The 25,264-nt window shown below is 37.7% G+C and overlaps 1 protein-coding gene across 1 annotated transcript; it reads right to left on the reverse strand.

The window, feature by feature from the left end:
* Positions 1-1,811: 1,811 nt before the first annotated feature.
* On the reverse strand, positions 1,812-24,865 carry LOC113079386 (MAM and LDL-receptor class A domain-containing protein 1-like). Its single transcript, XM_026251641.1, has 49 exons — positions 24,744-24,865; positions 24,602-24,642; positions 23,641-23,730; positions 22,088-22,335; positions 21,553-21,634; positions 21,070-21,425; positions 18,231-18,771; positions 16,719-16,915; positions 16,238-16,618; positions 14,248-14,531; positions 13,403-13,668; positions 13,219-13,269; positions 13,005-13,142; positions 12,606-12,862; positions 12,399-12,483; positions 12,109-12,174; positions 11,583-11,720; positions 11,229-11,488; positions 11,019-11,103; positions 10,780-10,884; positions 10,498-10,635; positions 10,125-10,384; positions 9,933-10,017; positions 9,694-9,798; positions 9,377-9,514; positions 8,987-9,246; positions 8,788-8,872; positions 8,549-8,653; positions 8,140-8,277; positions 7,767-8,026; positions 7,575-7,659; positions 7,336-7,440; positions 7,019-7,156; positions 6,629-6,888; positions 6,419-6,503; positions 6,180-6,284; positions 5,898-6,035; positions 5,525-5,784; positions 5,333-5,417; positions 5,093-5,197; positions 4,811-4,948; positions 4,421-4,680; positions 4,211-4,295; positions 3,972-4,076; positions 3,690-3,827; positions 3,317-3,576; positions 3,117-3,201; positions 2,864-2,984; positions 1,812-2,485 (listed from the first exon to the last, which is right to left on the reverse strand). Exons 1-49 carry the CDS (start codon positions 24,818-24,820, stop codon positions 2,449-2,451), a joined length of 7,917 nt encoding a protein of 2,638 aa, XP_026107426.1. The 5' UTR covers positions 24,821-24,865; the 3' UTR covers positions 1,812-2,448.
* Positions 24,866-25,264: the final 399 nt, after the last annotated feature.

The raw sequence follows: 25,264 nt of genomic DNA on the forward strand, positions 1-25,264 counted from the left end.
TGACTGGGGTGAGATTGACACTGAAAACTGTTGGAATGTTGGATGTGGCTGAAGCAATGGGGCTTTTGTTTCTGTTTGTGAAAGTATTGATGGTATAGATGTTGAGTTTGGTGGAGAAGCTAGAAATATGGACGGGTGTGGGGGAAAAAATCCATTAGTCACTGAATCTGATGCAGTTTGTTTCATCACTGAAAAAGTCTAAACTGATTCAAGCAGTATTTGGTTTGTAAATCTATCATATCATTATAAATTTGGTAAAATTTCTTTGTAAGGCACACAAAAAAAAAACTACCACAAAATAAATCATACACTAGTACCTTTGTACATTTTGTCACTTTTTTATCATGTACTGCCCTCTAGTGGTTACAAAAAACAGTACTGGGGAGTTTCTATGAAAGGGATCCTCAATTCTGGTCCACTATCCTGCAGAGTTTAGTTCTTACCCGAACCAAACACACCTGAGCATGCTAAATGTCAAGGTTGGAGTTAAACTCTGCAATGCATTTGCCTTCCAGGGCAAGATTTGAAGAACCCAGCTGACCTATGACATTGAAGAGCTTTGGCCCCAGGCTGTTTTTAAACATTTTTTTTTTTATTGTTTACCTACAGTACCCCATCTCAAATTTGAATGCAAAATCTTACGATTGCATATCTGATTGTAGTCAGAACAGCAGTCTCCGAGTATGATGCAGAACTCATCACAATAGCACTCTCGTCTGCAGTTGTCATCCCTGCCAAGACAGCAGAGCACTGTGGGCACTGAACACAGGGCTGAAAGATAAAACACCCAAGATGAATGCAGAGCTGAATTCAGCTCTTAGAATGATCAACATCCTTTCCTATTTTTTCCTTAGGTTTTGTTCATTGCTACACATTTTAGTGCCATGTAAGAAATCAAAGAAATTTAAAAAAGGAAAAATTCAAATAGGATTGTTTGTAGTACTTTACAGTAATATTTAAATACACACACATATAATATACATGTGCATTTTATATTCGGATGTTTGCAAAAACACTTAAGCAAATGCATATGTTTCATCCAGTGTAACTGTGACCTCCATGTTAAACAAATAAATACATTTGTAAATAAATGTGTGTGGATTAATCACAGTACATTAAGATAGACAAAAATAAATGCATTTTGTTTTTAGGAATAAAATGATGGTGAATAATGATATGAAATTTACAGAATATAGATTGGAATAAAATTAGACCATTTGGTGTATGCAAGTCCTGCTTAATAAAGACTAATCTATTTTTTATTTATACAGTAAAGATCGTTGTTTTACATTTATTACACTTTTGTACTGTTTTCTACTGTTGTACATGCCTTAAAAATGTAAACTAGTTTGATTCATTTGAATCAAGAAATCGTGAAATTTCACAGCTATGAAAAATTCTGGTATCATAAAGCACATGAAATACTACTACTTTAGATAAAAATCTACAGACACAAATAGATTCAAATAGATGCAGTATAATAAAGGAAACACTTAAATGTACAGTTTTTAATTTTAGTTCCAGATGTCTGAATTTAGTGCCTTGCCGTACACAAAGGGAAGTTTTCCCTTGTGGCTATCTTATGTGAATTTATTGTTACCTGTAGTTTCTCACAGAACATGTGTATACATGCAGCTGACCTGGAGAGTGTCTGACTTACCTGACGCCAGATTCTCCTTTCTTTGGTGCAGAAGCAGTAAGAGAAGCCAGAAATGGACAACTAAAACCTTCATCCTGTTCAGGTAAATGTGTCCAACTCAACTCACTTCACTAAATGTTTAAATAGAGCTGCTGAGATTTCTTGAGGCTACATACTGTTTTACATCTGCATCTTGCTAAACCAGTTTTGCTGGATATAAAAGTCACTTAGCATTACACTTAAATTCTGAAAGTATGACAGGAATGCTGGAAAACTATTTTGTAACATCTAAATAATTTGCAGAATCATACAAAATCACAAAGTTAAAAAATAAAAGGACCTTCAGAAGATTTACTCAATGAAATTAATGTTTATTAAATGAAAGACAAAAACACAGACTTACAGATACCATGCATGCACATAAAACATTCAGCAACAAGAATTTAGCTAGTTTTATAAATGATAAAACAGATTAATTGTTGAAAATTAAAATAAGTATTCAGGCGTTATATGGATGTTTAAATATTTGTGTAACATTCTCATGATCAATGTAAAGTGGTTACTCTGCTAGGAGACGTAAACTTGAAAAAAAAAAGAAAGAAAAATCACAGTGATTTTAGGGGAAAACGCATCTTTTTTGTAAATCATAATATGAAATAACTATTTAAAAGATATTTCCTAGAAAAACAACACCTCAAATGACCTTGCTAAAACTGGTCTGAGTAGCTCTTGAGCTTTGATGTTGAGTGGGTTCATATTGACAGATGACAGGTGCTTTCAGCTAATGGTTTGCCTCGTAGTGTTCCAGCTCAAGCCCGAGAACGTTCCCTAAACAGTAGTGACCGCCTGCATACCAAAGATTATAGGCAAATTAACTGATGTCAACAAACAAACAAACATAAAACAGCTAACACGAGTAGTTCTTTAACAGATGCATAATTTTCCTCATATTATATATGAGCAGAAAGGAGGACAGATATCAAAACAAAACATGCAATACAGTAAATGTCTTAAATGTATAACTATATAAAATGCACCACAAAAAGTATTTAATAATGACTCTCTCACATATATACATGGCTTTTAATCAGTTCATAATCATATTGAATTAATTGTATATGGTAAATAATTTACACACACTCTCTCTCTCTCACACACACACACACACACACACACACACACACACACACATATATATATATATATATATATAAGGCTCTCTACCTTCTTCTTGCTGTGATTTTGTCATATGTTGCTTTCCAGCTTTCTTTCTTAGCCACCTCCTCATCCATGATATTTTCGCTTATGCTGTCATAATTTCCATGCGTCTCCAAGAGAGTGATCTCTGCAGAGACAGAAAGAGGTTTTGCTGCAATGCTTAGTTATTGGATTTAGATAATGTGTATTAAATCGATTGAAAATTCTGAACACATTAGGCTTTTTATACTAAGGGCCTCCAGACACACATGGAACATACCGCTACAGGCTCCTCTGTGCAGTGAGACGTCATCAATGGCAACATCTGACCGGGCTGAGCTTCCTCTACGCCCCTCAAAGATCACCTGATAGAACAATAACAGATTTTTTTATGTCTCCTTATTGTCCCTGTCCAAATATTTCTAGTCATACTGTAGTTTATTTAATTTAACACAAAGTATTCCAAGAAAATTCACTGACCTGGAACTTAACATCTGGTCTCAGGTCCACCCGTGCAAGATGCCACATGTTTCCTTGGTCTTCTCTCATTCTCCACACCTCTTTAGCCACATTGCCATATTGCAGAAGGTAGATGCTCAGTCCCATGGTCCAGCTGGAGCCATACATGTGATACCAGAACTGAAGACACTGAGGTTGAGGATCAGCACATTCTGCACTGAGGAGACGGGCCGTGTCGCCATGGACAGCACTGTCACCCTCAATGTACATGTAAAACCCACCTGGAACAGAAGTTGTTAAAACAATTATTAATTTATTGATGCAAAAGAATTCATGTAATGATTTTGATGTTAAAATGGTAGAATGACCTGAAGATCTAGAAATCAAGACCTACTTCCTGTTGTGTGGTCAGAGGAGGGACCAGTCATTGATGTGGGGGTGGAGCCTCCATTTCTTGTCCAATCAAAAACGTCAGTCGCCAACTGAGTCCAAGTGCAAATGTCTTTTTCAAAATCACAGTCGATGCTACAAGCTGGAGGAAAGAAGCAAAGTTCATTCATTTATAACTGAATTACATATGAAGGAAGATTCAGAGATTTCAACATGAGTGTTAATTTTTGGCATCATCAATAATTACAAAATTTGATCACACTGCAATTGTGGATAGTGAGCTTACAAGCTGAGGTGTTTGGTATTTCTGCAGTTTGGATGGGTGCAGGTTGTGGCATTATTGCAGCTGGTGGCAATGGAACTGAAGATGGAGCTGCCTGGTTTGGTAAATCTGAAAGATATTTACAACTATTTACACAAAGTTAAGAACCCTTTTGCAAAATGATGTCGTTGTTCTACTGAGTGAGTTGGTTTTTATTTAATCTTAATGTTTTTACTAAGTGCCGCTACAGAGTAGAAACATACCGCTACAGGCTCCTCTGTGCAGTGAGACGTCATCAATGGCAACATCTGACCGGGCTGAGCTTCCTCTACGCCCCTCAAAGATCACCTGATAGAACAATGACAGATTTTTATTTCAATAACAGTCTCCTAAATGCCACTGCTGATATATTTCTAGTTATAGTGTATTGCATCTCATTTAACATATAAAGTATGCCAAGAAGATTCACTGACCTGGAACTTAACATCTGGTCTCAGGTCCACCCGTGCAAGATGCCACATGTTTCCTCGGTCTTCTCTCATTCTCCACACCTCTTTAGCCACATTTCCATATTGCAGCAGGTAGACGCTCAGTCCCATGGTCCAGCTGGAGCCATACATGTGATACCAGAACTGAAGACACTGAGGTTGAGGATCAGCACATTCTGCACTGAGGAGACGGGCCGTGTCGCCATGGACGGCACTGTCACCCTCAATGTACATGTAAAACCCACCTGAAAAAGGAAAAATAAAAATTATTGAACAAAGAAATTGTCATATAATTTGTGCAAAAATACTATTAATTTGGTGATGTTAAAAAATTGCTTTAATTTTCATGCTGTAGCTCTAGAAGATAGGACCTACTTCCTGTTGTGTGGTCAGAGGAGGGACCAGTCATTGATGTGGGGGTGGAGCCTCCATTTCTTGTCCAATCAAAAACGTCAGTCGCCAACTGAGTCCAAGTGCAAATGTCTTTTTCAAAATCACAGTCGATGCTACAAGCTGGAGGAAAGAAGCAAAGTTCATTCATTTATAATTGAATTACATATGAAGGAAGATTCAGAGATTTCAACATGAGTGTTAATTTTTGGCATCATCAATAATTACAATATGTGATCACACTGCAATTGTGGATAGTGAGCTTACAAGCTGAGGTGTTTGGTATTTCTGCAGTTTGGATGGGTGCAGGTTGTGGCATTATTGCAGCTGGTGGCAATGGAACTGAAGATGGAGCTGCCTGGTTTGGTAAATCTGAAAGACATTTACAACTATTTACACAAAGTTAAGAACCCTTTTGCAAAATGATGTTGTTGTTCTACTGGGTGAGTTGGTTTTTAATTAAATCTTAATGTTTTTACTAAGTGCCGCTACAGAGTAGAAACATACCGCTACAGGCTCCTCTGTGCAGTGAGACGTCATCAATGGCAACATCTGACCGGGCTGAGCTTCCTCTACGCCCCTCAAAGATCACCTGATAGAACAAAAACAGATTTACCTTTCCCTCTTAAATGTCTCTGCTCAAACATTCTAAGTTATAGATCAGTGTTTAAAATTTAAAGCATTTTAAAATATACTGACCTGGAACTTAACATCTGGTCTCAGGTCCACCCGTGCAAGATGCCACATGTTTCCTTGGTCTTCTCTCATTCTCCACACCTCTTTAGCCACATTGCCATATTGCAGCAGGTAGACACTCAGTCCCATGGTCCAGCTGGAGCCATACATGTGATACCAGAACTGAAGACACTGAGGTTGAGGATCAGCACATTCTGCACTGAGGAGACGGGCCGTGTCGCCATGGACAGCACTGTCACCCTCAATGTACATGTAAAACCCACCTGGAACAGAAGTTGTTAAAACAATTATTAATTTATTGATGCAAAAGAATTCATGTAATGATTTTGATGTTAAAATGGTAGAATGACCTGAAGATCTAGAAATCAAGACCTACTTCCTGTTGTGTGGTCAGAGGAGGGACCAGTCATTGATGTGGGGGTGGAGCCTCCATTTCTTGTCCAATCAAAAACGTCAGTCGCCAACTGAGTCCAAGTGCAAATGTCTTTTTCAAAATCACAGTCGATGCTACAAGCTGGAGGAAAGAAGCAAAGTTCATTCATTTATAACTGAATTACATATGAAGGAAGATTCAGAGATTTCAACATGAGTGTTAATTTTTGGCATTATCAATCATTACAAAATGTGATCACTCTACAATTGTGGATAGTGAGCTTACAAGCTGAGGTGTTTGGTATTTCTGCAGTTTGGATGGGTGCAGGTTGTGGCATTATTGCAGCTGGTGGCAATGGAACTGAAGATGGAGCTGCCTGGTTTGGTAAATCTGAAAGATATTTACAACTATTTACACAAAGTTAAGAACCCTTTTGCAAAATGATGTCGTTGTTCTACTGAGTGAGTTGGTTTTTATTTAATCTTAATGTTTTTACTAAGTGCCGCTACAGAGTAGAAACATACCGCTACAGGCTCCTCTGTGCAGTGAGACGTCATCAATGGCAACATCTGACCGGGCTGAGCTTCCTCTACGCCCCTCAAAGATCACCTGATAGAACAATGACAGATTTTTATTTCAATAACAGTCTCCTAAATGTCACTGCTGATATATTTCTAGTTATAGTGTATTGCATCTCATTTAACATATAAAGTATGCCAAGAAGATTCACTGACCTGGAACTTAACATCTGGTCTCAGGTCCACCCGTGCAAGATGCCACATGTTTCCTTGGTCTTCTCTCATTCTCCACACCTCTTTAGCCACATTGCCATATTGCAGAAGGTAGACACTCAGTCCCATGGTCCAGCTGGAGCCATACATGTGATACCAGAACTGAAGACACTGAGGTTGAGGATCAGCACATTCTGCACTGAGGAGACGGGCCGTGTCGCCATGGACGGCACTGTCACCCTCAATGTACATGTAAAACCCACCTGAAAAAGGAAAAATAAAAATTATTGAACAAAGAAATTGTCATATAATTTGTGCAACAATACTATTAATTTGGTGATGTTAAAAAATTGCTTTAATTTTCATGCTGTAGCTCTAGAAGATAGGACCTACTTCCTGTTGTGTGGTCAGAGGAGGGACCAGTCATTGATGTGGGGGTGGAGCCTCCATTTCTTGTCCAATCAAAAACGTCAGTCGCCAACTGAGTCCAAGTGCAAATGTCTTTTTCAAAATCACAGCTGATGCCACAAGCTAGAAAAAAATAAGTAAATTTAATTAATTTACATTTGAAATACATAAGCAGGTATTTGACAAAGAGCTGTCATGTGTCTTTCTGAAAACAAAGGAAGATTTAATTGTGAGTGTTATTTTATGGCATCATCAATCATTACAGAATGTCATCTCGTTGTGTTGTTCGATAGTGAGCTTACAAGCTGAGGTGTTTGGTATTTCTGCAGTTTGGATGGGTGCAGGTTGTGGCATCATTGCAGCTGGTGGCAATGGAACTGAAGATGGAGCTGCCTGGTTTGGTAAATCTGAAAGATATTTACAACTGTTTAAACATTAAGTTAAACTTTTAGCAAAACATAGTAGTCATTTTGCTGAGTCAGTTGACTAGATTTTAAAGCTGAATGTTTTTACTAAGTTCTGCTGCAGTGTAGAAACATACCGCTACAGGCTCCTCTGTGCAGTGAGACGTCATCAATGGCAACATCTGACCGGGCTGAGCTTCCTCTACGCCCCTCAAAGATCACCTGATAGAACAATGACAGATTTACCTTTCCCTCTTAAATGTCTCTGCTCAAACATTCTAAGTTATAGATTAGTGTTTAAAATTTAAAGCATTTTAAAATATACTGACCTGGAACTTAACATCTGGTCTCAGGTCCACCCGTGCAAGATGCCACATGTTTCCTCTGTCTTCTCTCATTCTCCACACCTCTTTAGCCACATTTCCATATTGCAGCAGGTAGACGCTCAGTCCCATGGTCCAGCTGGAGCCATACATGTGATACCAGAACTGAAGACACTGAGGTTGAGGATCAGCACATTCTGCACTGAGGAGACGGGCCGTGTCGCCATGGACAGCACTGTCACCCTCAATGTACATGTAAAACCCACCTGGAACAGAAGTTGTTAAAACAATTATTAATTTATTGATGCAAAAGAATTCATGTAATGATTTTGATGTTAAAATGGTAGAATGACCTGAAGATCTAGAAATCAAGACCTACTTCCTGTTGTGTGGTCAGAGGAGGGACCAGTCATTGATGTGGGGGTGGAGCCTCCATTTCTTGTCCAATCAAAAACGTCAGTCGCCAACTGAGTCCAAGTGCAAATGTCTTTTTCAAAATCACAGTCGATGCTACAAGCTGGAGGAAAGAAGCAAAGTTCATTCATTTATAACTGAATTACATATGAAGGAAGATTCAGAGATTTCAACATGAGTGTTAATTTTTGGCATTATCAATCATTACAAAATGTGATCACTCTACAATTGGCTAAAGAGGTGTGGAGAATGAGAGAAGACCAAGGAAACATGTGGCATCTTGCACGGGTGGACCTGAGACCAGATGTTAAGTTCCAGGTCAGTATATTTTAAAATGCTTTAAATTTTAAACACTGATCTATAACTTAGCTTACAAGCTGAGGTGTTTGGTATTTCTGCAGTTTGGATGGGTGCAGGTTGTGGCATTATTGCAGCTGGTGGCAATGGAACTGAAGATGGAGCTGCCTGGTTTGGTAAATCTGAAAGATATTTACAACTATTTACACAAAGTTAAGAACCCTTTTGCAAAATGATGCCGTTGTTCTACTGAGTGAGTTGGTTTTTATTTAATCTTAATGTTTTTACTAAGTGCCGCTACAGAGTAGAAACATACCGCTACAGGCTCCTCTGTGCAGTGAGACGTCATCAATGGCAACATCTGACCGGGCTGAGCTTCCTCTACGCCCCTCAAAGATCACCTGATAGAACAAAAACAGATTTTCTATGTCTCCTTATTGTCCCTGTCCAAATAGTTCTAGTCATACTGTAGTTTATTTAATTTAACACAAAGTATTCCAAGAAGATTCACTGACCTGGAACTTAACATCTGGTCTCAGGTCCACCCGTGCAAGATGCCACATGTTTCCTTGGTCTTCTCTCATTCTCCACACCTCTTTAGCCACATTGCCATATTGCAGAAGGTAGATGCTCAGTCCCATGGTCCAGCTGGAGCCATACATGTGATACCAGAACTGAAGACACTGAGGTTGAGGATCAGCACATTCTGCACTGAGGAGACGGGCCGTGTCGCCATGGACAGCACTGTCACCCTCAATGTACAAGTAAAACCCACCTGGAAAAGAAAAAATACAAATTATTGAACAAAGAAATTGTCATATAATTTGTGCAACAATACTATTAATTTGGTGATGTAAAAAAATTGCTTTAATTTTTATGCTGTAGCTCTAGAAGATAGGACCTACTTCCTGTTGTGTGGTCAGAGGAGGGACCAGTCATTGATGTGGGGGTGGAGCCTCCATTTCTTGTCCAATCAAAAACGTCAGTCGCCAACTGAGTCCAAGTGCAAATGTCTTTTTCAAAATCACAGCTGATGCCACAAGCTAGAAAAAAATAAGTAAATTTAATTAATTTACATTTGAAATACATAAGCAGGTACTTGACAAAGAGCTGTCATGTGTCTTTCTGAAAACAAAGGAAGATTTAATTGTGAGTGTTATTTTATGGCATCATCAATCATTACAGAATGTCATCTCGTTGTGTTGTTCGATAGTGAGCTTACAAGCTGAGGTGTTTGGTATTTCTGCAGTTTGGATGGGTGCAGGTTGTGGCATCATTGCAGCTGGTGGCAATGGAACTGAAGATGGAGCTGCCTGGTTTGGTAAATCTGAAAGATATTTACAACTGTTTAAACATTAAGTTAAACTTTTAGACAAACATAGTAGTCATTTTGCTGAGTAAGTTGACTAGATTTTAAAGCTGAATGTTTTTACAAAGTTCCGCTGCAGTGTAGAAACATACCGCTACAGGCTCCTCTGTGCAGTGAGACATCATCAATGGCAACATCTGACCGGGCTGAGCTTCCTCTACGCCCCTCAAAGATCACCTGATAGAACAATGACAGATTTACCTTTCCCTCTTAAATGTCTCTGCTCAAACATTCTAAGTTATAGATTATTGTTTAAAATTTAAACCATTCTAAAATATACTGACCTGGAACTTAACATCTGGTCTCAGGTCCACCCGTGCAAGATGCCACATGTTTCCTTGGTCTTCTCTCATTCTCCACACCTCTTTAGCCACATTGCCATATTGCAGCAGGTAGACGCTCAGTCCCATGGTCCAGCTGGAGCCATACATGTGATACCAGAACTGAAGACACTGAGGTTGAGGATCAGCACATTCTGCACTGAGGAGACGGGCCGTGTCGCCATGGACAGCACTGTCACCCTCAATGTACATGTAAAACCCACCTGGAACAGAAGTTGTTAAAACAATTATTAATTTATTGATGCAAAAGAATTCATGTTATGATTTTGATGTTAAAATGGTAGAATGACCCGAAGATCTAGAAATCAAGACCTACTTCCTGTTGTGTGGTCAGAGGAGGGACCAGTCATTGATGTGGGGGTGGAGCCTCCATTTCTTGTCCAATCAAAAACGTCAGTCGCCAACTGAGTCCAAGTGCAAATGTCTTTTTCAAAATCACAGTCGATGCTACAAGCTGGAGGAAAGAAGCAAAGTTCATTCATTTATAACTGAATTACATATGAAGGAAGATTCAGAGATTTCAACATGAGTGTTAATTTTTGGCATCATCAATCATTACAAAATGTGATCACTCTACAATTGTGGATAGTGAGCTTACAAGCTGAGGTGTTTGGTATTTCTGCAGTTTGGATGGGTGCAGGTTGTGGCATTATTGCAGCTGGTGGCAATGGAACTGAAGATGGAGCTGCCTGGTTTGGTAAATCTGAAAGATATTTACAACTATTTACATAAAGTTAAAAACCCTTTTGCAAAATGATGTCGTTGTTCTACTGAGTGAGTTGGTTTTTATTTAATCTTAATGTTTTTACTAAGTGCCGCTACAGAGTAGAAACATACCGCTACAGGCTCCTCTGTGCAGTGAGACGTCATCAATGGCAACATCTGACCGGGCTGAGCTTCCTCTACGCCCCTCAAAGATCACCTGATAGAACAATAACAGATTTTTATCTCAATAACAGTCTCCTAAATGTCAGTGCTGAGGTATTTCTAGTTATAGTGTATTGCATCTCATTTAACATATAAAGCATTCCAAGAAGATTCACTGACCTGGAACTTAACATCTGGTCTCAGGTCCACCCGTGCAAGATGCCACATGTTTCCTTGGTCTTCTCTCATTCTCCACACCTCTTTAGCCACATTGCCATATTGCAGCAGGTAGACACTCAGTCCCATGGTCCAGCTGGAGCCATACATGTGATACCAGAACTGAAGACACTGAGGTTGAGGATCAGCACATTCTGCACTGAGGAGACGGGCCGTGTCGCCATGGACGGCACTGTCACCCTCAATGTACATGTAAAACCCACCTTGACCAGGAAAAGGAGACATTTGATTAGGAAAACGGGTCAAAAAATGTATGCCAAAAACCAATATGTAAAATAATATTTTAAATTAACCTACTTCCTGTTGTGTGGTCAGAGGAGGGACCAGTCATTGATGTGGGGGTGGAGCCTTTGTGTCTTGTCCAATCAAAAACATCAGTCACTGGTTGAGTCCAACTGCAAATGTCGCTTTCAAAATCACAGTTCATTCTGCAATCTGACAAAACATGGCAACCATATAATCATCATGCCAAGCAGTTAACCATGATATCTGATATCTCACGAATCCATGTTAATTTTAATTTTCTAATGTTTTTATGTAACCCTCCCTTTTCACAATCCATAAACTTTACATTTATATTCACAAGACACTTTATGTTAAATTGCATTGAAGGTATACTGAACATGTGATCAGTTAATGCATTCCATAAGAATCAAACTCATGTTCTCTGCAGTTCAAACTACAAAAACATGTACAGGAACAATTACCTATGAATAATGTCTGAATATCTTACTTAATAAAACAACAGACGAAAATAAATTGGGTCACAAACAGTGTTTTACATCACTTTTACGTTTTACAATATTATTATTGGAAGTCTTACTTGGATGGGGGTCATGTAAGTTTGGAGTAGATGGATGGGGTGCAAGAGTGGTCGAGTCCAAATCTTCTGCAGACAAATATTTTGAGATAAAATTAATTGGAGCTTGTTTTAATCATATAATTGAAATATACTAAAAAATTATATAAAAATATCAAAATATATCCAGTTAACAACATTTCTGAAGTAGAATCTGAAGTAGCAAAGCTAAAAAATAAAAATAAAAACACTGAAAATAGTCATGTCACAGAAAAGCTTCAAACTGTTTTTACAGATCAGTCTGTAACACTTACGGACACATGCACCATGCATTATGGACACATCATCTATGGACACATCTGAGCGAGGATTTGAGCCCCTGATGCCTTCAATGATGATCTGAAACAACAAGCAATCACTCATCATATTTAACATATCTGCCTAGAGCACGTCATCTTTTGTCCTCTGAATTCAATGACATTAACGCACACTTCTTGGGTTGTGCACATAGAATAACATACCTGGAATGACTGTTGTGGTTGGATTTCAACCTGGCCTTGGTACCAACTGTTGCCCTGGTTGTTAGTTCTAGACCATATTTTGAAGACACGACCGTTCTCAAATAGGTAGAGGTTGAGTAACATAGCATTTGCCAAGCCATACATGTGAAACCAGAAGCTCAAACACTGCTTGCCAGTTGTGTGGCAGACGGGGGTCATTATTCGGGCTGAGTCGCCATGAACCACACTATCCCCCTCTATATACATGTAATAGCCACCTATATAAAACAGTCAGAGAGGCAGAGAGGTGAACAGGGCAGTCAAGCCAGGTATTTTTTTTTTTTTTTAGTTTTCCCCAATGTCACCAGAATCCCATAGGGTACTTTAGCTTGTATAAACCAATTTGTACAGAAAACCTACTTCCTGTGGTGTGGTCACCGGCTGGCCCAGTGAAGTTTGTTGGCGTTGACCCTGACCATCTGGTCCAATCAAAACTGTCTTGGATAAGTTGTTCCCACCCACATTCATCCTGCTCAAAGTTACAGCTCCATGGGCAACCTGTGTGATGACAAAATAATTCAAATTAATATAGAAAAAAGAAGAAGGATAGATAGATAGAAGAAATAGTGATTACTTGCTGAAGATGGACTTGGTTTGGGGTCATCTGTTGGCAGTGGATCAGCAACTGTATGGAAACAGAAACAAGTTTATATAGTTGTTTTTTTTCAACTTATATACGGAAAAACATAAGAAAACAATCAATTAATTATTCGAAGTTAGAATATTTATGATCTTTTTTTTTTTTACCAATCACTTACAACACAAGGTGTGATTCCTCCAGTCTGGCAGAAGGACCTCAGCTATTTCACAAGCAGACACATAGTCCTCCAAAGAAGTGCAGAGCTGAGCTTTGTCACCCTTGGAAATACAGTAATCAGAAACGCAGCTGCTGACATAAATCTGTGGTGGAACAAACCAGTGGCACTCTTTGAAAGCATCTTCAAAAAGTTCACTGCACTTTGTATATGCATCATTCTCCAGGTCTGGATGACACTCAGGGGGGTTTGGAGAGCCATTAGTGCAACTGGAAAAAAGGTATAAAAAAAACATTTGATATTACGATGTTGATTTTCATCACAGAAAATAAAACAAACAAACAAACAAACAAAACAATAAATAATTAATGTTAATAGTGTCTCAAAACTTTTTGCCCCTTTGTATTTCACATTCCATGAATCAGTTAGGCTGCTGTTACTTTCCCATTTCCCATAACACTGGATCGATGAGTCAGTGAGTCACTTCGTGAACCGAACCATTCGAATCATTTTTGTGAAAAGTATCAAAAGATCCGACTGAAAAGAATGACTCGTTCACGAAGCAGACTCTCATAAACACGCCAAGATCAAGTGTGCATGTCATTTGTACAGAGTGACAACATCACTTTCAGTCTGTTCATCTTACAGAACTGTCAACACGACTTTTATTTTATTTTTATTGTTTTTTATTTGGTGTCTGAGTTGAGTAATACTCCTTTAAATCACTGAGGTGCCGCGCAACATCTGTCAGTATCATTGCACAATATCTGTTTGTTTGTCTGTATTTGTCCTTTCAGCTTAATATTTTAGGAATCAATATATTTTTTGTCAGGTTTCCAAACTCTTACGTCCAGTCGCTGTCGTTGGTATTCCAGCTGCTGGCGAACTCGTGCGGATTCGCTACTGTGTTGCCGTCGGGTGTCAGAAAGTCGTCAAACTGACTTCCAGAGTAGGTCCCGCACAGGCCGCACAACACTCCTCTGTAGCGTTCATCCACCTGGACGAACAGCCTGGCGTTTCCAAATAGCAGCCTTAGACCGAAGTTTGTATTAACCTGAGCGTAGGGCCCCGACTGAAACACAGACACAGAAGAACCAAACTCCGCAGGGAGGCGAACCCGACCACCGTTTACCTGGAGTGAAGAAAAACGAGTCAAGGTAAGGAACTTTTTGAATATAGCCTACGTCAACAAACCTTTCGAAGAAATGAAATGAGGCCTAGATTTGGACCTTTACGAATTTATTTACAGTACCTTTTTTATTATTGATTATTATACGTTCAGTAATTAATCAGAATTAATTTAGATTAAATTAAATAAAAAATATTTCTTTTTATCTATCTATCTATCTATCTATCTATCTATCTATCTATCTATCTATCTATCTATCTATCTATCTATCAGTAAAGGATACTTAAATTGCCTATGTTTTAAATTCAGTAGCTACTAATACTATTTATACATTAATTTACTATTTACTGCAGTTTTGTTTCCCTATGCAGCTTTTTAATAACTTTTATATTACAATAATGATATATTGTGGTAAATGTCTTAAAATTAATGTAACTATGGAAATAAATTAAATGGTTCTACAATAAGATATAAGCAAAATATAAAGTCATATTTTTTTTCTTTACGTTTTTAGATTGAGTTTTTTTGTGAGGTTCAGGTTTTAAGACTGGGAAAAGGAGGGATATAAAATTTACTATGATGGCCATAGATTATGCCAAAACATGATTCATCCTGTTGCTTGCATGAAATCATGATACATTTCTCGTAGTAGTGTAATCTTCAAACCGATGCTTTTAGAAGTATTTTTTAAAATTGTCTTTCTGTTTCTTATTTTTTTATTTTATTTTTATTTTTTTTACTGGCTGCTGCTGCCAAGTTGTGACAGTTGTATTGTTGTAAAAATAACTAGAGTAAGTTTAGTATTCTTCCGGAAACTATTTCAGTAAATGTTTGATAAGGGATATTTGATTACTATCCCAAATCATCATGCGAATCAAAAAAATGTGCTTAGATTTGTACATTTAAAACTAGGTCATTCATTTGTTGGCACATTGTTTTATTTTCAGTGTGAGGGCCAGAGAGTGTCATGTTACTGATAACATGGTGATGAATACTTTGGTTAAAAAAAATCTGTGCCAGTGGCCTGATTATGTGAAGCAGAAGTCACTATCAGAACACTTCTCAAATGTTATCACCGAAAGATAACATGTGACGTCATAAGCATACATGTCTTATCACTTACCTTTAAAATATGAACATTTTACTTGCACTAAACACTAATTATGGGTCATATATTTTAGATGGCAGCTCCTGCCCACATTTCTTTCCATGAACTGCCCATGTATATCAGGAATGATTAGGTACATACTGGGAGATTAGTGCTACGTGGAAAACCCAGACATCACAGACTTCCCCTCACTGTAATTTGTTTGCTTTCTTGTTCTCTGGCGCTATCTTTCTAGTTTCTGATCACATGTATAATCACCAGATTGATGTGTAAATATGGGTGGTCATGTATTGATGTATTTATCTTTATGATGTTACAAAGTTGGCATTTTTGCAGCTTGGAATTTGTTTGGACTAGGCAGTTTTGAGTTCTGAAATTGTAAAAAAAATTTCATGGTATTTCAAGAATCAAGATCTCATTATATAATTCCTTTGTAACTCATGCCGTATGGTACCACAAATGGTTAATCAAATCATATTTCCCCCCCTATTTTTTTATATGCATTGCATATTAATGGTGTAAGTGAATACATTAAGTCAGTACAAACACTGATAGTACAGTGTAGTCAAATCCAAATGAATGACAAAAACAAGACACTCACAGAAACCTGCTTGTTCTTTCCAATGACAATATGTAGGCCATCCATGTCAAGAGCTACAGAGTTAAGAGAGGAAGTTGCAGAGTTGTTCTGGCCCTCATTTCGTGCTGTTATTGTGAACAGGGTGTCAGTAGCCCCGCAGGTTTTTGCTATGGTGTAGTTGCAGGTGCCCCAGAAGGAGTAGGCTTTGCCATCGAAAGTGATGTAATGAGGGTCACCGTAGACGCTGCAGGTCACCGGGCTGGACGGAAAGCAACCCAAGACTCCGTCTTTAACCATGCATACTTCATCAGTTTTGCAGGACGTAGGAGAACACTGAATGTTCCCATTGCCCAAACACTGGCACTGCTGCTCACATTCACCCTCCATAAATGTCTCTCTGACCTAGATAGGAAAGGAAGAGAAAGATTAAAATATACTATTTTAGTAAAATATACAGAAATATTTTAGTAAGCTAAAATATAAGATGGCTAAGCTACTGTACCAAATAATGCTGTCCATTAGCCCAGCATCCACAGTCATCAGCTGATACACATGCTCCTCCGCTGAGCATGAGGCCATCGTCACACTCGCAGCGCTCCTCACATATCCCACAAGACCCTGTAGCATCCTGGCTGGAGCAGGTCTTAGGGCAGCCGCTGGCACAGGTGTTATAGTGGCTTTGAGGGCCACACGCCACAGCTAAAACAGAAACGTGAAGAATCAAGCATAAATAATCAGATTTATAGATTCACTCTATGTTTCTCAGTGCCTTTGTGGTTTGTAATGGAAAGTTAAGGATCAGCTGGTGAAGGTGTGGGAGATTATTAATTAATAACCAGTTACTATGTGTAGTACATCTGTGTGGGTTGTTAGGTGGAGACCGCACCACTGCTACTGATTACAGAAGGGCTGAGATTAGGCCATTTGCTCAACAGGGGCTCAAATCAGGTAGTCTAATCTGACATGTCAAGCTTTAATTTATATATATGCTTAGTCTAATAATACTTGGCAGTACTTGTATCGCTTGTCTCCATTGTTTCATAGTTTTGGGTGGAGATGAGATACTAAGGCTTTAAACTGATATTCAAGGTCAATGGTTCAAGGCCAGTTTCACATATGCTGCTTGATGCCTATTTTTGAGATTTAAAGGGTAATATTACAAACTTGAAGTTGAAAGGATAACAATATATTATGGCAAAGATTTAACCCAAGATTTTGTGAGACTATGGGGGTGGACCTCCGTCCCTCTAGTAGGTTTCGGGGCCGTTGTGCCTTTGAAGAAAATTTTAGATATTTTAAGGTTAAATGCATCAATCTGGTGCATTGTTTGAGGAAAATTATGAATAATATCTTAATATTATAATTCAACTAATGACTATAGAAATATTGGTATATAATTTTTTTTTTTATAGTAACCAGCACATTCAAATATTGAGTTCACTTTGAATTGAGACATTGAAACACTGGACCATGAGCTGCTTGCATCAACACAGTTCTGCAGACATGCAGAATTATTTAATTCAATTACAAGATTTTGCTATTTGATAAACTCACAATTTAAAGATGCTTTGACAAAGTAATGTCTTTTATGAAGATATGACGCGTAATTTTTTTCGTATTATACATCATAATGTGATTCCTAAAATTCACTTATAGTATTTTTTAAATAAAGTAATTTAAAATAACAGTTATTTATTGGTCATCACCCAAAAGTAATTACTGTCTTATCAGTATCGACCATAATATATTTTAATCCTGGTGCACTTTCAGAAATTGCATTAGTAATGCATAATGTAAATATCGAATGTTCATTCACATATTAAAGTCTGTTTAAAAAGGAAAACTTTACAGATCAAATTATACTTTTTTAACTGAATAAATCATGGCCAAAAAAGCCTCAGAGACTTCCATTGTGGCTGCATTACTGTGACACATTCTTTATTGATCACTAATGTTGAGTTTATGAACAAAATGTTCTTTTTATAGATAATTTTAGAAAATGTTAAGTACATACGACAGAATGTTGTGTTCCTCCAGGCCAGAACAGAGATCCCAACTTTGTCGCAGGTGGCACTGAAGGCCTCAATGGCATCGCAGAGGGCTGTGGGATCTCCATGAGTTGTACACATATCATACATACAGCTTCGGAAGAAACTGTCTGCATTCAGAACAGATGAGCACGTTGAGAATAGCCCTTGTCTGGATGTTAGAATGCCGCAGTAAACCTCGCTGGCGTACTTCTGTTCCTCTGCATCTGTACAGACCCTGAGCAGGGTGGGTTCCCCACACACACTCTGCCCTAAAACATGTGTGTCCTGCACCAGTGACCTGTCTGGGATCTTGAAGTCGTCTTCTGTCTCGTGGTTAAAGTTACCACACATGCCACAGATTCTGTTTGAGTAATGGCTGGGGACAATCACCTGTACGGCACCGGATCTCAAGTAGAGGACAGACAGTTTGAAGTCTGTCTGAAGGACCAAAGCATCTCCCTGGGCATTAACCGCAACTTTGTTTTTTTGCAGGAGTAGAGGGAGATTCTTCCAAATCCCATTAACCTGATAAGGACGACAGTGGAAAGAGGTTGACGGAGTAGTTCACATAAAAATTAAAATTCAAGATGTAGAAGAGATTGTTTCTTCATTTGAACAGATTTGGAGGAATTAAGCATCATTGCATCAATGGATCCTCTGCAGTAAATGGGTGCCGTCAGAATGATTTAAGTGCCAGAAGTGAGGGTTTAAAGTTAAAATACCTTAATGGATTTGTTTATTAAAACACATAGCTTTGGGAAGTCATGGCCTAGTAGTTAGAGAGTATGACTCCTAACCCTAGGGTTGTGGGTTCGAGTCTCGGGCCAGCACCGAACCCCCAACTGCTCCCCGGGCGCCGCAGCATAAATGGCTGCCCACTGCTCCAGGTGTGTGTTCACAGTTTCAGGGTTTATGCGGGGTTGTAAAAAGTAGTAAAAGGTAGTAAATTAAATTATGTCAAATTAAGGCCAGTAAAAAGTAGTAAAAAGTTGTAAACGTCATCTAACGAGGTAGTAAATTTTTGAAGCCCCATCTAACTAGGTCTATATCATGGGTGTCCAAACTACGGTCCAGTTTTTATTGGCCCGCAGCCAGGGTCCGAAATTAACACCCGCCAAGTGCCAAGTGCGGTTAGATTTTCCGTTTGGCCAGTAAATCTCAAATCTTTCTTAGATAATAGATATAGGATATTTCTAATTTGTTTAGGTCTGTGAGGCGAGTAGCCTAGGCTACCTATACGCTGAGTTTCGGTTCATGTCTGAACGTGTTGTGATTATACAAAATAATGAAACATGGATTAAAATTAATTAATACAAAACGAAATTCCTTTCAAAGAGAGGCTTTGTGTTTTCTGTTTGATGTCTCTGGGAAAGTTTTAAAAGCATCCTTAATGGAGAACGAACAGTTAGGCTACATAACATGTTTTTTTCCTCAAATGCAAACACGAAATAAAAGACAAAATACTTTTTAAAAAGACAAACCATACATTTTTGGGGAAAAAATATGTATTTATAGCTTTTGAAAAAAAAATATGGATGGATTAATAGCGTTTTGGAAAAAAATATGGATGGATTTATAGTGTTTGGAAAAAATATGGATGGATTTATAGCGTTTTGGAAAAATTTGGCCCTCACTAAAAAATGTTTGGACACCCCTGGTCTATATGGTTTTCAATTAGGGTAACTTACGTGTGCAGGCCTATTTCCTTACTAAACTTCGATGAATTTATTTGTATTTTGATTCGGACCCAAAGACAGAGAAAAGAGTGGTCGGACCTGAGTGAATGGAATGACGTCATGCGATGTGTACGTTGGGCGGTTCAAGCTGGTAGCTTGGCGGTAAACCTCTGCTTCGCGCGAGTTTACCAAGTAAATATGGGGAAGTGCAAGTTTTCGGAACTCTGGCTGGATGACGCTCGGTTTAAAAACTGGCTTAAGCCAGTAGTTGGAAACAGCCGAGAAGCTTTTTGGAACGTTTGCAAGAAAACGATAAATATGATATTATATATATATATATATATATATATATATATATATATATATATATATATATATATATATATAATATATTATTATTAAGTTTGTAACATATTATTATATTATTACACATTGTGTAGCTGTTAATTCTAAAGGTCCAGTCTGTCTTCAAATTTTTATGTAATTGTAACTCTTTGACATATTGAGTAAATCCTATGGACCAAGGCCTGTTGTGATATCTTGATTAATCCAAGTCTTATGGTAGAGTTCCCTCTTACTTGAATGTAGCTCACTCACTTGTCCTAACACACATGCACACTCACATACACCTACAGAACCTCTCCTGACTTTCTCTTTCTCGCTCTCTCTGGTTCTCTATTTCTCCCTTCCAGTGTTGAAATTAAGTTATAATTGCCTCCTTAAATTGTGATTTAAATATGTTATTAATTCATTTTGGAAAGATATTTCATGTCTTTACTTGTCACTTTACTTAACACTTAACACTGCTACAGTTGAAGTTTGAAGCTGTGTTGGTAGTAAAAATATTGTGATGGTAGTAAAATAGGTGGTAAAAAGGTAGTGGTGTGGATTACTTGTGGATTATTGTGATGTACTGTATTTGTCTGCTGTTTGGCCTCTCATTCTCATGACACCCATTCACTGCAGAGAATCCATTGGTGAGCAACTGATGTTATGCTAAAGTCCTCCAAATCTAATCTAATGAACAAAATCCTCTACATTTTTGCCCGAGAGTGCGTACATTTTCAGCAAATGTTCATTTTTGTGTGAACTATTGCTTAAGACAAAAGACAAATATGTTCATCATTATGTTTGGTTGACAGCTCACCATGACTTTGCTCCTCTCTGTCCTCACCATGGTCACTCTCAGACCATGCACATTGATGTTCACCTGCTGAATGGAGGATACGTGCGAGTCCCCTTTATTCTCATTTTGCACCTCTACTGCAAACTCAGGAAGCAACCCTGAGTCATCGCAGACCTTTGACAAGACGTAGGTACAAGGACTCTTAAATTGGAAGCTGACCCCATCAAAAGTAGTGTAGTGTGGGTCAGAGGCCACATGGCAGGTGCCAAAAGTATCTTTGGACCGAGGGTCGTGAGAACAGATGAGTTGCTCATCAGTGCAAGTGCAGCGAGTGCTTTTATCAGTCCAAAATGTGCTTCCTCGCCGACATTGTGGCCCTGTGGATGATATATCAACACTTTACTATTTCCCAAAGGCCAGTAAATATGGTGAATTTAGATTGAGGTTGTTTATATTTTGGTAAGTGATGTACTAGGTCAAAATAATAATAATCATGTCACTCACCACATTGTCCCTTCCGTATTCCTATTTTGTCAAAGGCAGTTTGTTCATCGTCTTGCAGACCTTTCAGTCGCTCAAAAATAAACTGCCAAAGAACACAATTACAGTTGCAGGGAGTAATAGTGATTCTTCAGTGCCAGCAAAATGTTCATCACTCAAGACTCAAAAGTTTTTAAAATAACTACAATTACTATTGTCCTCATTATTTTCACAGATTGCTTTCTTTTATTAGACAACTTACAGAAATTAATGTCGTATTTTAAGATGGCAGACAGCTTAACTTACATTGCATGAGTCTAGTATATTAATATATATATATATATATTAATCTTGCATCATAATTTGCTGGCCAGTGATCTGTGCCAGTGATATATATTATTATATAATTATTATTATTATAATTTTTTGTGCCGGCATGATAAAAAACTTTCTGCATACACAGTTAAAACACATGAAAAAAAAAATCTTTTTATATTATCTGCTATCTTTCTCTGTAAAGATGCCCAAAACTTAAATATGAATATTTAAATTGCTGTACCTGGATGTTGTCTTTGTCAGACTGCTTTGTGAGAGGGACGGAGACTTGTCTCCAGTCTCCAGTGCTAGATGTCTCTGAGGTCCAAATCACTGTTTGCAGAAAATCAGCCTCTAGCAAAACCTTGAGTTCAGAACTCTTCTTAAGTTTATGGTACCAGAACTCCAGACAGGAGTCTTCTGAGATCTTAAGAAATCCACTCTTAAGGCGAAACACACCAGATGGACTCTCAGAATGGAGAGATGTTTCATCTATAGCACACAGACAAAAAACTAAATTTTCCATTTTGATTACAATAACAATAACCAATAATTGATTCAGGTTTAATGCTGTGTCTGTGGGTAAAATGTAAAATCCTGATACGTAGCGCTCTGGTGCTTATGTCAACTGTGCAAGTTTGAATCTGGATTGTTGTTACTTGTCATTGTTCTTATAAGTAGTACAAAGGCCCAAATAGAGCTCTGTTTTGTACAGAATATAGAACTATGATTATGTTTTCTCAAACACAATGAGTTTGTCATGTTTACAAGCATAGGCTGTATTAATAACATATGCTCTTGCATATAGTTCATAGAGTGACCTCTAAAAGCATGCAGTCATAAATAACTACCAAATCACCTGCTTGCAGACTCAAAGCCAACATATGCCACAAGTTAGACTCTGATCTGTACTTTGTGTTTTGCAAATTCTTACAATGTAGCTTGTCGACATCTCCTTGGTGTTATAAGGTTCTATCTTACATTCTTATCAAAATTGAATTATTCACATATTCTTATTCTGTAAAATGTTCTTCCTAAATTCAGGCCTTATTCTCATGTCATATACAGTATAATTGTGATGTTCTGCAAAACAACACATTTTCTAACACTTTTTCTTACAGGTGAAAATCAGATGGTCAGATCTGTTCTCTCGCAGGTGCATGACAGTGTAAGCTTCACAGTGAACACTACTGCATCACTCTCTTCAACATAGTCCATATCAACAACTAAAATATATTTTGACTACATATAGTGGTTATTTTGGGAAAATCATAATACAATCAAGTACTTTTTTTACTTTCACTTGAGTAAAATTGAAAAAACTAGTACTTTTATTTTACTGGAATAATATTTTATTGTACATATGTGTACTTTTACTCAAGTACTTGATTTGTGTACTTCGTCCACCACTGTATGTATGTATGTATATAATTATACATTTTACATACATATGTAATTATTATTTTTTTTGGTAAAAAGTTAATAGGGTCGCTAGGAAGAGGTAGGCCTATATAATAGTGTCAGTATTTTTATATTTTTTCTGCTCAAACATAATACCTGATGACTTAATAAATGCAAATCACCTTTAGCTCCTTAGAGTGGCAATGTTTTATAGACAATGACGACGTGATGTTTCACACATAATTACCACAGATCGGCAAAAATTGAACTGACTTGATCTCTGCGTGTTGTAAGCAACCTGTTAACTGCTGTTGTTGTTCAGCAGGTGGATGGATTGGTTGTAAACACAAAGCAGTTACTGTCTCTGCAGCAATTTCGTCTCCGCAGTATAATTACCTGTTGCCTTCTGAGCGCTGATGGGTCCCTCAGAGGTCCAATCACAGGATGCTGGCAAATCACTGCCAAAATCACACTTCGCGAAATAATCTACAGCACAGGAGGGAAAAGTGATTAAAGGACAATAAAAAAGTGGAGTGAGAATAAGAACCTAACCACCAAAAAAGAGAAAGGAACCCTGTTTGGATTGTTACAACAAATGTCCATGTCTCCAGCCACTCTTGCGTGAAATTGGTCATACCGGTGTGAGTGCTTCTATTAGAGAAGACTAAAAGGTTTACAACTCATCAGAGTTTGATAGCATGGTTTCTAACGGGTCCTCTTTTCAGTTCCACAGAAGATGACACTTTAATTAAAACTTTTCTATATAATGCATTATAGATGTTGCATTAATTATGCCTTGTAATGCAAATCATAATGCATTGTACTATTTTATGAGTAATTTTAACCACTGTTATAATAGATTATATCACTTATGCATTAGTTGTTAAACATTTAGAATATATAATGCATTAAACAACAAAAAGCTCTTTATGTATGATAACGCATTTGGTTACAATTATTTCTAAAATATATATAATGCATTATAATATACAACCTGCATAATGCATTATACATTCAGTAAGTATTGTAAGTTAAAAATGCATTATAATATTTGCAGATTCTTACATATACATTTTATAAAGGTGTAACAATGCATACATAAATATTATAATGCATATTATCTTATATTATACAATATTATTAATAATAGTAGTAATAATAGTAATATAATTATATATATTTTTAAACATTAATGACTGAACTTATTCATAGAACTCATTATATTGTGCATTACAAGTTATAACTAATGCATTATATACATTATAAAAATAATATTTTATGTATATATGTGTTACCACCATAAAATTATAACCTTATAGACGCGAGGCAACTGTATTTGTGCTGATGTAGTTCCTACCTGCATTTGACGTCCAGTCAGGAAGAGTGAGTGGAAAACCACTGCAAGTGATGAATGAAAAAAAAAAAAAAACCTATGTTATTAAATGTTAAAAACTCGGCTTTGTTAAACACAATATAAGAGTGATAGAATAAAAACCTACCCTGAATGAGCCTCAGTGTTGAGAACACATAAATAGGCTACTATAGAGAGCAACCTCAGGTATGCGTCCCCTGACATAGTTTGTCTCCAGTGTCTCTTGAGAGTCCTCTAGTGTTGAGCTGAGCTGGGTCTACCTCAGGACAATGAGAAGGGTTCGAATGTGCTGGCTGTTATGAAGGTGATGAAAATGCACCATTGACCTGTACTAGGTGTGGTTTTGTCAGTGGGGAGGGGTTTTGATGTATAGTTAGTTACGCATGTTGTTCACTGTACTTTATTCAATTCAATTTAGTCCCAGTCACGTCCATTTCAAAGTCCAGCTTTTGTGTTTTAGCCACAAGTTTAATGATTTCTGTCTAATGCAAAATTGCTATTGAAATATTAGATTCTAGCCAAAGCTGGTATAATCCCATTTTGGGCTAATGTGTCAGAATGGCCAAGCTGGTGTTTAGCTGATTTCCGTGGTTGGTGTGGTGGTCTTTGGGCTTGGCCATTTAGAAATCAAGAGACTTGATCAGATCG

Source organism: Carassius auratus, unplaced genomic scaffold (genome assembly GCF_003368295.1).
Source record: "Carassius auratus strain Wakin unplaced genomic scaffold, ASM336829v1 scaf_tig00027893, whole genome shotgun sequence".
Classification (NCBI taxonomy): domain Eukaryota; kingdom Metazoa; phylum Chordata; class Actinopteri; order Cypriniformes; family Cyprinidae; genus Carassius; species Carassius auratus.